The following is a 13,702-nucleotide window of genomic DNA, read 5'->3' as shown; positions in this document are numbered from 1 at the left end:
CAAAAAAGAATAACATCTAAACTGGAAACTTTGTCCACAAGCTGTTGTATGTCCAGTTACATTATGTAGCAGTTCTCGCGTCGGCATATTTCCCCGAGACTTTGTGGAGGTTCCACACCCCTAGAGACTGGATTACTCCTTCACCTACATTTAGGCGAAGGAGACTTTAACACGGAGGCTTTTTCTCCTTCGACCATGCGCATGAAGGTCAGGATTTTGGATCGTGTTTTAATAAGAAACACAGTGAACTGTTTGATGTGCTTGGGAAAAAAAGAGCATATTTTATTATATAAAATAGCGCATATATTATATCATAATTTGCGAACACTTTATTTTCAAGCTAATTGTGCGGCTCGTTGCACCCGGCCTGTCGAGGAAAGGCTGCAGTATTGGGCTCAAGCTAGTTGGTCTCTCATCCAAACAGTCTTCATTTAAAAAGTACTTTGTAGCCCGAACAATGCAGGCAGATTTTCCCAAGTCAGTGCAGCTAGCCAAACAACAAAGAACCGCTGACTGCTTAAGTGATAAAGTGAAAGTGGACAGTATAGGCTTGATTTTAAACCCATTGTTGCAGCTAGGTGCAGAACAAAAGCGACCCCCTTAAACTGCTTTTATTGTCCCTGTTTTTCCCCAGGTTATTGGTTCTGTTACTAGTCAGCTAACAGCAAGTCTATTGACGGCAACCAAACAACCAACCCAGTGACATAAAGCTCCATACTGAGAGAAGATGCTACTAAACAGGATTTTAAAATGTAAGCACTTTGAGTTAAATCTATGTCAGGTGGCAAAACATTGCTCGTCTCAGTTAGACACCAGACCCCCTCCTATCTCTAAGGTCCAGGCAGAAAGCAGTGATGACAGCCTGCACGTTTTCAGCAGAAACACGTCTGTCATGCCAATGAGACACACTCTGAAGAGGCAGCATGAAGTGACATCATGCACCATGCTGTTAGCCACACAAAGTGAAAGTCATCCAACATGGGTGATTACCAAGCCATGCTACAGCAGTCCTCAAACCAGCCAAAGAAAGCACAGACACACAAAGAACATGCTGTTTGACAAAAGTCAGTGAAGTGTTATGAGAAAGGCTTTTTGTCATTTGTAAAATGATATCCATCTGCCACGTCTTTCTTTTGTGTATGTGGCTAAATAATTATCCTCATGACAGTCAGCCCTATTTGAAAACAGTGTATTTAAATGCTAGTTTATTGTTTTCAAGCAGCTGTAAAAAAATCAAAGTAACCCAATCCTTTTCCTAAACAATATATTCTCCACATTCTTTTTTTAAGTATAACAATCAAACATAAAAAGGCAGTTTGTGGCAGTTATTGTGGCTAGCTCTGCCTGATACGTCCCTTAACTCTGGGGACAGGTTGTCCAGGGTTAGTAACCTGTTCGGGCAGTGTGTTGGGACGTGTTCGTGACCTGTAGCGACATGTAGCGGGGCCTTCTCGGTAGCCCTAACCCACCAGCATCAATAATGCACTCCTGTCGTAATGTCGTAAAGTCTATGACCTGACCTACATGCATTCTGTATTGAGTAGAGATAGTATCAATACAATTTCTTCAATGCATTTAAAACCCTGTTGGGATTTGTTTTCTTGTTTTCTTTCTTTCTTTGTTGTTTTTGTAACCGTATAAAGTAGAGTACAACAGCAGAACAGGAGAGACCCGAGGCGGCCGCCGAGCGGAGAGTCAGGTGAACTGAACTTCAAGTAAGAAGTTATGAGCTGAAGTCTATCTGGGTCAGATATAAACCAAGTTTAGGTGCAGTTTATTTTCGTTATGCTGACTTTTTACAGTCAGAGAAAATATTACACCTTTCATATTGAGGTGAAAAGGAACCGTTTGTCCCGGACTTCAGCTACAATGGAAAAAGACACAAAGCTGGAGTTATTCTGTCTTTGCTGCACAGCTGCCTTCTTCTCCTCTCATTCTCCCCCCTCTCTCTCCTGTTGCTACTTCAGTCATGAAACTGATCAGTGATCAGCTGATTGGCTTTTCGCTCTTGTTTGTTTATCACCCACTTTGCGCCAGAAAGAGGAAACCAGCAGAGGGTTGATATGAATGAGTTGAAGTTATGAACTGTTTCTGAGAGACAAATAACACCAGGATCCTTTTCTAAGCAGCTGACAGCTGGTAACTGTGCAGAGGCGGGTCTAGCAAAGGGGGGCAGGTAGGGCATTAACAGGGAGAGGGGGGCACAAAGAAATACTTTTCTTTCTTATTCTCATTTAAACTGTCTCACTTTTATGAAATAATTATCTGAATCTTACGACCAAAGTTTTAATCTGATGTCAAACGTATAGAAATCATACATATACCAACAAGACTGTGCATCACTGTCACAGCAGCGTTTGTTTTCATTCAAAGGCTTCATGGCTTTTCCTATAATACCTGGGGGGCCGGTCTCTAGTCAAAATGCCCGGGCCCATTTTTTGTCCCAGTCCAGCCCTGGTACTTCCTGTTTACTGTTGGGTTGTAGTTAGCGCTGGTTAGCTCCAGTAGCTAGCTAATTCTCAATTGGAAACAAACAAAAAAAACTTAATAAACGAAAAAAAATGTGGACTCTTTTGAAAGAGTCTTAATAAAATCAATAAACACACATTATAAACAGCTTTACTACTTTACACGAGTTCATCTTACTCTACAATAGGTTGGAAGAGGTTAAGATTTATTTATATCACTTACTATGTTTTTTGAAACATAGTAAGTAAACATCCCTGTTGTCTCAAAAATGAGAGAAGAAGCGTCTCCTTTGTCTCAGTCAACCTAAAAACAAACACACCCTGGCTGGACAGATCTCCCGTTAGGCCTGCTGTGGTTTATCTTATCAGGGTTACATACACTGTGTCCTCAAACATGACCTACCACGGATCAAGAGTCTGTATGAAAGAAAAGTCTAGATCTCACATCCTGACAGCCTGACAGTGCAGGAATGGGTGAGAGAAGTGGATAGCATCAGACCAATCACATCACTTCCTTTCCTCACACGCAGACATTAATAATTAAAATCTCAGCACAAGTACACAAACACATCTCCATCCTTTCTCTGCTCCAGACTTTATAGACTGGGCTGAGGCAAACAGCAGTAACTGAGATGTCTGATCAGAGCTACCCAATTTTGCTCTGTGAAAAGGTGGGATGATTAAAAGCCAGAGTACACAGCACTTCATACCAAGCAGGTGAGTATGGCAGCCTTGGTGAGCAACAAAGACACAGTTAAACAGCCGTTCAAAGAAAGCAGCCCATCCCAGCGCCGGGCCAACAAAAGCAACGCAAAGAAAGGCAACAGAACTCATAGATCCATGCACATGGTGCACTCAAACAGGCAGAACCAAAGAGTGAGAGGGAAAATAATTTTGCAGATGCTGCCTAAAAACGGCTCTCAGTTAACGTGTAACTGCGAAGTATATGGAACAAAATGTCATCTTTCATCTGAATATAATTACATTGAGATGTACCATTTCTGTTGTGACTAAAATCAATATTATGCTGATCTGGAAAACATTTTCAAGACTGCTACTGCACATCCAGATGTTTTCCTCTCATCCAGTCACATTAAAATCTAACTATAGATTGTGTTACTGCAGCTAAATGATATATTGTTAGGTCTTTTCAAGCTGATTACGTGTGAATTGTTAGCAAAAGAATGCACTTATAAAAAGCAAAAAGGAAGCCAATTTGAACCATCTGACCTCAAGCTTGCACACACAGTATCAAACAGACGTTTATGTTGACTACATCTATTTATTTCATTCTAATGTTCGGTTTGAAGATGCTTATGAGAACTTCAAACCTGGATCCGGGCTCCTCCTTGCCACCAGGCTGTAGTGTCCTGTATTCCCGTAATGTACAAATGGTGTGATAACATTTGGTTTTACCTGTTCAGCTCCACCTACACTCTGCACCTTGAAGCTCCGGTTTTACTTCACTATCCTTGTAGATCTACTCTGTAGTCAGAACATTTAGTTCACAGTTTATATCTCAGTAGCGCAGTTTGAGCTTGGTCTGATTTCTTACTGTCCAGAGTGAACTCTAGTACAAAATCGCTGCTGCTGGCCGGGAAGTTGTGCGTCCAGCTGACTTTAGCGTAGTTACTGTTAGGCTCCACCGTCAAATTCCAGATCTCTCGCCCAGAAGCCACTACACAAGGTAGGGTAGGTGGGGGGTGGGGTAGGGGACAAAGGGTTCAAAGTTGGAAGCAAGAGGCAGAGAGGGCACAGTTACAACAACCACACACAGGGCTCTGTTTGGACCCGTGCAGACTGCTAGCCTTGCACAAGTCTTCCTACAACAAAACAGACTCCATGCTTTGCTCAAAATCAAACTAAGAGCATTAAACTATATTCACCCCCCCCCCCCCCCCACCCAAATATATCTGCATAGTTTTTTTAAGTTCATGAATGAATGAATTGTAATGTTTACTTCTGAGTTAGCGATTACCGTATTTTCACGACCATAAGGCGCACTTAAAAGTCTTAGATTTTCTTCAAAAAGTACGGCGCGCCCTATAGCGCAGTGCGCCCTGTGTGATGTAAGGAGGACGTAGTAGAGAACACCATGAGAACGCTAAAGGGTGAAGTGTGGGCGCAACCCTGAAAATGGCAAAGAGACACGCTTATGAAGCACAGTTTAAACTGAAGGCCATCAGCTACGCGGAGGAACATGGAAATCGAGCAGTGGCGAGAGAATTTAAGATTAACGAATCGATGGTTCGCAAATGGAGGAAGCTAGAAAACGAGCTCCGGCAGGTCAAGAAAACGCAGCTGAGTTTCCGCGGACATAAGGCGAGGTGGCCCGAGTTGGAGGAAAGACTCGAGCGGTGGATCATCGAGCAAAGAACGAGCGGGAGAAGCGTTTCGACGGTCACCATTCGGCTAAAAGCAGTTTCACTTTCACTTTTTATGAAACGGTGCCATTTTTCCATCCGGACCAGGACTACGGTAGCGCAGCAACTTCCAGCGGATTATAAGGAAAAGCTGGCCATCTTCCGCTCCTACTGCAGCACACCGGCGACAAAAACATCCAACCCAGCCACATCACAAACATGGACGAGGTCCCGCTCACTTTTGACATCCCGGTGAGTCACACTGTGGAGAAGAAGGGGACCAGCACGGTAGCGATACGCACAACGGGGTATGAAAAGTCTTCTTTTACTGTTGTGCTTGGCTGCCATGCTAATGGACAGAAACTGCCGCCTATGGTGATTTTTAAGAGAAAGACTTTGCCTAAAGAGAAGTTTCCAGCAGGAATCATCATTAAGGCAAATGAAAGGGGCTGGATGGATGAGGAAATGATGAAAGACTGGCTGAGGGAGGTGTATGTAAGGAGACCAGGTGGTTTTTTCCACGCATCACCATCGCTCTTAATCTGTGACTCTATGCGTGCCCATCTCACAGCCGATGTGAAAAAACTAGTGAAACAAATGAACTGTGAGCTTGCTGTCATTCCGGGAGGCCTGACAAAGGAACTCCAGCCGCTGGACATCGGTGTGAACCGCCCGTTCAAAGTAAGGCTGCGAGCGGCCTGGGAGCGATGGATGACCGATGGAGACCATAGTTTCACCAAGAGTGGAAGGCAGCGCCGGGCGAGTTACGCCACAATTTGCCAATGGATTGTAGATGCTTGGGCTAACATGTCTGCTGGCACTGTTGTTCGAGCTTTCGCAAAAGCCGGCATCATTTCCGAGGAGCCGCACGGCACGAAAAGTGACTCTGACAGTGAAGAAAGTGAACCTGGCATGTTTGATGGAGATTTAGCGCAGCTGTTCAATTCAGACACAGAGGATGAGGACTTCCATGGGTTTGATTGATGATAAAAATGTGAGTACCAAACTTCGTTTTGCTCCTGCTTTATTTTTAAATACGCACACTTGTATGCTTGTGTGTTGTTGATGATGACGATTACTGGTAATAGAAATGTGAGTACCAAACTCAGTTTTGCTCCTGCTTTATTTTTAAATACGCATACGGTACTTGTATGCACCCTATAATCCAGTGCGCCTTATGTGTGTGTTAAATACAGTAATGGCACACATAACTGAGACTGCGCCTTTTAGTACAGTGCGTCTTATGGTCGTGAAAATACGGTACTTTAGTCCTAACACTGCCAGTGTCCAAGTACTAATCAAACTACTGAAACTCAAAGCCATCATGTTCTGTGAAATAAACGTTTAGGTTCTCGCTCCTTGACCAGGAAGATATTTGCTGGCTACAACCCAGTATTTTGTAGCAACTCCCCACTTTTTGTGCAGCAGGTACAGCACAGCGTATCGAAGGAAACACTGATGTAGCTTACTGTTCAGGTAGGAGAAGACAGTTCAATTCAAATGGTAGACAGACAGTAAAACTAGAATGGGACAACAGCAAGTACCCAACACATTCTGGTCAATACGCTTGGTGGTGAACAGCATTGGAAGGATGGTAGTGGTTGCCTCAGTAGTAGAAGTGGTGGCAATAGTAGTGGTTGAAGTCGTAGTTGTAGGAGTGGGAGTAGCTGAGGTACTAATGGTTGTAGGAGCAATGGTAGTAGGAGAAGGATAACCAAAAGGAGTAGGAGTAGGAGTGAAACCAGAAGCCACAAAGGAGTCGGTAAGCTCGACTACAAAAGAGGAGGAGAGAGCAGAGGGTTAAAGACAAGGTAGCAGGAACGTCAAACACAACGATGAACAATGACGCACACACACATGCTTACTCGCACACGCATGCATACGCACACGCATGTATACACACACGCATGCATATGCATGAGAAGTCAAAGAATCCCTGAGCAGAAACACTCGAGGAATTCCCTGCAAGATCACAGTCCTCATTTGAGAGCATCTCATTCCAAGGATCCATGCACGTTATTCTTCTGTCATCAGGAGGACAGATGTTGTCTCGTAATGTGTTTCGTCCAAAGTGTTAGGCTACGTGGGACCCAGTGTTTATGCTCTTTGATTCAGGGTTTCTAATGATTTCCTGATTTCTAGTTCTTAGGTCTTGTTCCTCCCTATGATCCTCGTGTCTCATCGACTCAGATAAATTAATAATAAATTAGATAAATAATGCTAATATCATTTGTATTTTTTCACTGTAATCATCTTGAACCTGTTGATATTTATTTGTAATATAAATCGCTATTCTAATGAATTGGTATTTATTAGAATGTATATTTATTGTACTCCTCTTTGAATCGCTACCTTATCGTGGTGGAGGGGTTTGTGTGTCCCAGGGATCCCAGGGGCTATGTTGTCTGGGGGCTTTTGCCCCCTGGTAGGGTCTCCCATGGCAAATTGGTCCTGAGTGAGGGACCAGACAAAGAGCGATTCAGAAGACCCTTATGAAAAGAATATCGAGGGAACAGTTTACCCCGCCCGGGATAGGGTTACCGGGACCCCGCCCTGGAGCCAGGCCCGGGGAGGGTGCCCGAGGGCAAGCGTCTGGTGGCCAGGCCTTAGTCCATGGGGCCCGGCCGGGCACAGCCCAAAGAGGAGACATGGGTCCATCCTCCCGCAGGCCCACCACCCGCAGGAGGCGCCATAGGGGTCGTGTGCATTGTGTGCCGGGTGGCGGCCAGGAGCGGAGGCCCTGGCGGACTGACCCCCGGCTGCCAGGACTGGCAATAGGGAGATGGAATGTCACCTCTCTGGTGGGGAAGGAGCCTGAGTAAGTGCGTGAGGTTGAGAGGTACCGGCTAGATATAGTCGGGCTCACCTCTACGCATGGCTTGGGCTCTGGAACCAGTCTCCTGGAGAGGGGCTGGACTCTGTCTCAGTCTGGAGTTGCCCCTGGTGAGAGGCGGCGGGCTGGGGTGGGTATCCTAATATCCCCTCGGCTTGCTGCCAGTACGTTGGGGTTTTTCCAGGTGGACGAGAGGGTTTGTTCCCTGCGCCTTAGGGTCGGGGAACGGGTCCTGACTGTCATCTGCGCTTATGCGCCGAGTGGCAGTTTGGAGTACCCAGCCTTCTTAGAGTCCCTGGGGGGGGGGGGGTGCTGGAAGGTTCTCCACCTGGAGACTCTGTTGTCCTGCTGGGAGACTTCAATGCTCATGTGGGTAAAGACAGTGAGACCTGCAGGGGCGTGATTGGGAGGAACGGCCTCCCTGATCTGAACCTGAGCGGTGCTTTGTTATTGGACTTCTGTGCTAACCACAGTTTGGCCATAACGAACACCCTGTTCGAACATCAAATCAAATCAAATCACTTTTATTGTCACATCACATGTGCAGGTACATTGGTACAGTACATGTGAGTGAAATTCTTGTGTGCGAGCTTCACAAGCAACAGAGTTGTGCAAAATACAATAATGTAAACAAGCAAAATACAAGAATGGCTACATCTGAAACTAATAAACATAAGAGTGTCCATAAGTGCACGTGGCACCAGGACACTCTAGGCCGAAGATCAATGAACGATTTTGTAATCGTATCAGCAGACCTGCGACCATATGTTCTGGACACTCGGGTAAAGAGAGGGGCTGAGCTGTCAACTGATCACCACCTGGTGGTGAGTTGGATCAGGTGGTGGGAGAGGACGCTGGACAGACCTGGTGCACCTAAACGCGTAGTGAGGGTGTGCTGGGAACGTCTAGCAGAGGCCCCAGTCCGCGAGATCTTCAACGCACACCTCCGGCAGAGCTTCAACAGCATTCCGAGGGAGACTGGGGACATTGAGTCCGAATGGACCATGTTCAGCGTCTCCATTGCCAAAGCTGCTGCATTGAGCTGCGGCCGCAAGGTAATTGGTGCCTGCCGTGGTGGTAATCCCCGAAACAAATGGTGGACACCAGAGGTGAAGGGAGCCACCAGGCTGAAGAAGGAGTCCTATCGGGCTTGGTTAGCCTGTGGGACTCCGGAGGCAGCCGACAGGTATCGACAGGCCAAGCGGAATGCGGCTCGGGCAATGGCTGAAGCAAAAACTCGTGTGTGGGAGGAGTTCGGAGAGGCCATGGAAAAAGACTTTCGGACTGTCTCGAAGAGATTCTGGCAAACCGTCAGGCGTCTCAGGAGGGGAAAGCGGTGCTCTACCTGCACTGTGTATAGTGCTGGCGGAGCGCTGCGGATGTCGACTGAGAAAATTGTCAGGCGGTGGAAGGAATACTTCGAGGACCTCCTTAATCCCACTGACACGTCTTCCGAGGAGGAAGCAGAGTCTGGGGATGAGGGGAATGACCCGCCAATTTCCGGGGGGGAGGTCACTGAGGCAGTTAAACAACTCCTTGGTGGCAGAGCCCCTCGTGTTGATGAGGTCCGCCCCGAGTTCCTGAAGGCTCTGGACGTTGTAGGGCTGTCCTGGTTGACACGCCTCTGCAATGTTGCGTGGAGATCAGGGGTATTATCTGTGGACCGGCAGACCGGGGTGGTGGTCCCCATCTTTAAGAAGGGGGACCGGAGGGTGTGTTCCAACTACAGGGGGATCACACTCCTCAGCCTCCCTGGGAAAGTCTATGCCAGGGTGCTGGAAAGGAGAGTTCGTCCGCTAGTCGAACCTTGGATACAGAAGGAACAATGCGGTTTTCGTCCTGGTCGTGGAACACTGGACCAGCTCTTTATCCTCTCCAGGATACTTGAGGGTGCATGGGAGTTTGCCCAACCAGTCTACATGTGTTTTGTGGACTTGGAGAAGGCATTCGACCGTGTCCCTCGGGGTGTCCTGTGGGAGGTGTTGCGGGAGTATGGGGTGTCTGGCCCATTGTTACGGGCCATTCGATCCCTATACAACCGTTGCAAGAGCTTGGTTTGCATTGCCGGCAATAAGTCGGACTCGTTCCCGGTGGGTGATGGGCTCCGCCAGGGCTGCCCTTTGTCTCCGGTTCTGTTCATAATTTTTATGGACAGGATTTCTAGGCGCAGCCAAGTGGCGGAGGGCTTTCGCTTTGGTGGCCTCAGAATCTCATCTCTGATTTTTGCGGATGATGTGGCTCTGTTGGCTTCATCGGGTGAGGGCCTCCAGCTCGCACTGGAACGGTTCGCAGCCGAGTGTGAAGCAGCGGGAATGAGGATCAGCACCTCCAAATCTGAGGCCATGGTTCTCAGCCGGAAAAGGGTGGAGTGCCCATTCCGGGTCGGGGATGAGTTCCTGCCCCAAGTGGAGGAGTTCAAGTATCTCGGGGTCTTGTTCGCGAGTGATGGGAGAAGGGAGCCGGAGATCGACAGACGGATTGGGGCTGCAGCTGCAGTAATGCAGACGCTGCACCGGTCCGTCGTGGTGAAGAGGGAGCTGAGTGTAAAAGCGAAGCTCTCAATTTACCGGTCGATCTACGTCCCTACCCTCACCTATGGCCACGAGCTGTGGTTAGTGACCGAAAGAACGAGATCGCGGATACAAGCAGCAGAAATGAGCTTCCTCCGAAGGGTGGCTGGCCTCTCCCTTAGAGATAGGGTGAGAAGTTCGGCCATCCGGGAGGGGCTCAGAGTAGAGCCGCTGCTCCTCCACATCGAAAGGAGCCAGCTGAGGTGGTTCGGGCATCTGACAAGGATGCCCCCTGGGCGCCTCCTGGGTGAGGTGTTCCAGGCATGTCCCACCGGGAGGAGGCCCCGGGGCAGACCCAGGACACGCTGGAGAGATTATATCTCTCGGCTGGCCTGGGAACGCCTTGGTGTTCCCCGGATAAGCTGGAGGAGGTGGCTGGGGAGAGGGAGGTCTGGGCCTCTTTACTTAGGCTGCTGCCCCCGTGACCCGGCCCCGGATAAAGCGGATGAAGATGGAAATGGAGATATTTATTGTATATTTTTTGGTACATTTATAAACTTGAAGGTAATTTTATGTCATTTTGTTTTTAACAGAATGAGGCTCAAATGTAAAACTGTTTTACTGATAACTTCTTACACATAAAGACTGATTCCCAGTCTCTTCCTGACGTGAGGATTACACTTTCATAATCTAACACTGGTATTAGACTGACACGCCGTGGTGGCCGTAACCCACAGACTGGGCACTGACTGGGAAATGGAAAGAGCTCAGTCAGTACAGAGCTAAAATATGTCTGCGTTTTAGTCACTACTAACTCTAAATCTACCCATACATGGTTCATTAGACCTGATCAAAGATACATTTTTCACCCATTTGAGGGAAAGTTGGGAAACAGCTTGGATTGCTTTGGGAAAAACTTTTCTTGCAGACACCTCAAAGAGAAACTATCAGCACTGGTGATAGAATTATAACGAGTGGTTTGATTAACTCAAGTATAATTGTTATTTGTTCTGTCATGACATCAGGAAGGCAGTATACGGTTGCACAGTCACTGCATTTACCATCGAACAATAAGGCATGTGTGTGAACTCTCCCCAAGAGGTCCATTGTAGATCACAGAAACATGATTAGACATAATACGTACAAGATGTTTATACTTCTTAAAGTAGGTATTAGCAGAAGGTGTTATAGTGGCTCTGGTATAGAACGTTTTCATATAAGCAGTCCAGCAGTTTCACTGATTTCTTCTTCAGCTTTTGACACTTTGGAGACTCCTTGTGGAGATCACACACACCTCAGGTTAATTTCACTTGAAAGAAATCTACTGTACCTTCAACTTGAGATTGTATCCAGCCAGTGAAGGGCCCCACTACTGATGCTCCTACCCAAGCACCAACCCCCCCCCCAGCAAGCATGCTTTTATCACCGGGATCAAATCCAGGCATGCCCTCAAACAGCCGTTAGTGCAATATCAGAATGTGCAGGAGAGCTCAGTGAGGTGGGCCGGCTCAGCCAAAAGCTTCTAACAACATTACCTGTGATCTCCTGAACATGCTATTCATCCAGAGAAGAACAGCAATGGATGAAGATGACAGAGCAACATGACTTCTGAGGAATAGTCAAGGCAGCAATGCCAACTGCTGATGGTGTTCGTCTGTCCTGCCCAACACACACCTGTCACACACCTCCATCTTCGGATGCACGTATGTGCATCATCCCTTATTTCCCACACCAAAAACAGCAGTGTCATCATGACACTGTATCCAGTGACAGAGAAGTCATTATCTCCAGCACAAGGTGAACTTGTGTTCCACAGCACACAGAAAAATGCAGCGATGCAGTGATGCAGTGAGATTGTATAGTGGAGGCATGCCATCAGGGATTGGATTTAAAGGTCAGCAGATATATACACTGCCCAAAGGAAGACTACAAGAGAGTATGTACTGATCTAGCAGGACATGAGGGAAAAGTCCAGCAGCTGAATGTGTGAATCCCAGACACAATAAGTGGGAAGCGAGCGTATTCAATCCCCGACAGCAGCTTTACTCTCAGAAAACAATGCTGAGATGCAGGAGAGGCAGGCGAGCAGCACGAACAGCAGTTCAGTCAGGAAATCACTTTGTGACGTCTTAAACCTACGTTTTAGATCATCAAAAAGCTTAGTTTCCAATCGCATCCATTTCTAGGATGATGTTTAAGTCTAATTTTCATTAACACTGCTTTGCACCTCACCCTGCAGCAGAACTGATTCTTATCAGGCAATGGAGGTGGACTGCACTGCTGTTAGTGTGTGGATGGATAGGCTGGGGTTGGGGAGAAGGTGACAGACATGCTGCACTTCTTGATCCCCTTTACCTAGATCTGTCGTGTCAGTAAAGTTTTCTGCCAATAAAAACAGAGAATGAAAACATGAGAGTTGTAAGACAGACAGACATGGCAGCAAGAAGGTTGCTTCAGAGGTGCACTTCAAAGTGTCCACGGGTTTGTTTCTACATGTGGTTGAGGTAACATGTTGCTCAATTAATATGATCTCACTGCCACTGGATGCAACACACACGTGAGGAGGTGCAGAAGAAGAAATTAGCTAGAAAACATAGAGGACAACAGTGTCTTAACTGTGAGCTGGTCAGTGAGGAATAATACTTATATGATTGTTCCTACAGTCACCTTGAAGCTGTTGACTGAGGGTCAAATTGTTCGTTTCTTACACACAAAGAATGATTCCCAGTCTCCTCCTCCTCCTAATTATTGAGCACTGGTATTGGACTGGTAGTCTGCAGTAGGAGGTACCCAGAAATGGAAAGAGCTCTGCCCATACATCCCTGTTTGAAAGGCAACATCTTCAAGTCTCTGAGCAAGTGGCTAAAATGTAACCATAATAATAATGATCACAGCTCCTTCTCCAGATAACCTCATACTTTACTTTATTAGAGGACTGTGTTTATTTCCTGTCTTTGTTCATCGCACACAAACACACACACACACACAGACACGCACACACAGACACAGACACACACCATTACTGCCAGTGTCAGCCCTCAGCCTTCTACTAGATGACTTTATGGTGTAAATTTGAAAATTCCTTCTGAACTCATTCACAGGCTTTTTAGAAAACCTGACCTCTGACCTTGAGTTGCCAGGATTTGAACTTGTCTGAGATTTTTAGTAGATGCACCTATGGTATCAATTTGAAATAAAATACTATTACATATTTTTCATGTTAGTTTTTGAAGTTGGCAGTTCGTCTTGTAATCGGAAGGTTGCCGGTTCGAGCCCCGGCTCGACAGTCTCGGTCGTTGTGTCCTTGGGTAAGATACTAACCTCATGTTTGCCTACTGGTGGTGGTCAGAGGGCCCGGTGGTGCCAGTGTCCGGCAGCCTCGCCTCTGTCAGTGCGCCCCAGGGTGGCTGTGGCTACAATGTAGCTGCCATCACCAGTGTGTGTGTGTGTGTGTGTGTGTGAATGGGTGGATGACTGGATGTAGTGTTTTGGGGTCCTTAGGGACTAAGTAAAGCACTATGCAAATAC

General features: G+C 46.9%; 1 protein-coding gene across 6 annotated transcripts in view; it reads right to left on the bottom strand.

Moving 5' to 3' along the window:
• Positions 1-13,702, bottom strand: part of nfasca (neurofascin homolog (chicken) a) — a 165,792-nt gene that overhangs the window by 19,005 nt on the left and 133,085 nt on the right. For 5 of the 6 annotated variants that reach the window (XM_026169156.1, XM_026169157.1, XM_026169155.1 and 2 more), the window contains 3 exons: positions 12,530-12,556; positions 6,376-6,603; positions 4,024-4,146 (listed from right to left, as the gene is read on the bottom strand). In XM_026169156.1, coding sequence (XP_026024941.1) covers positions 4,024-4,146; positions 6,376-6,603; positions 12,530-12,556 — 378 coding nt within the window. Of the gene's footprint in view, positions 1-2,409; positions 4,147-6,375; positions 6,604-12,529; positions 12,557-13,702 lie in introns of those variants that run through there. The other variant, XM_026169159.1, reaches the window with a different exon arrangement.

The sequence above is a fragment of the Astatotilapia calliptera genome, chromosome 5, assembly GCF_900246225.1.
Source record: "Astatotilapia calliptera chromosome 5, fAstCal1.2, whole genome shotgun sequence".
Taxonomy (NCBI): Eukaryota; Metazoa; Chordata; class Actinopteri; order Cichliformes; family Cichlidae; genus Astatotilapia; species Astatotilapia calliptera.
This window is presented reverse-complemented; position numbering and strand designations above follow the sequence as displayed.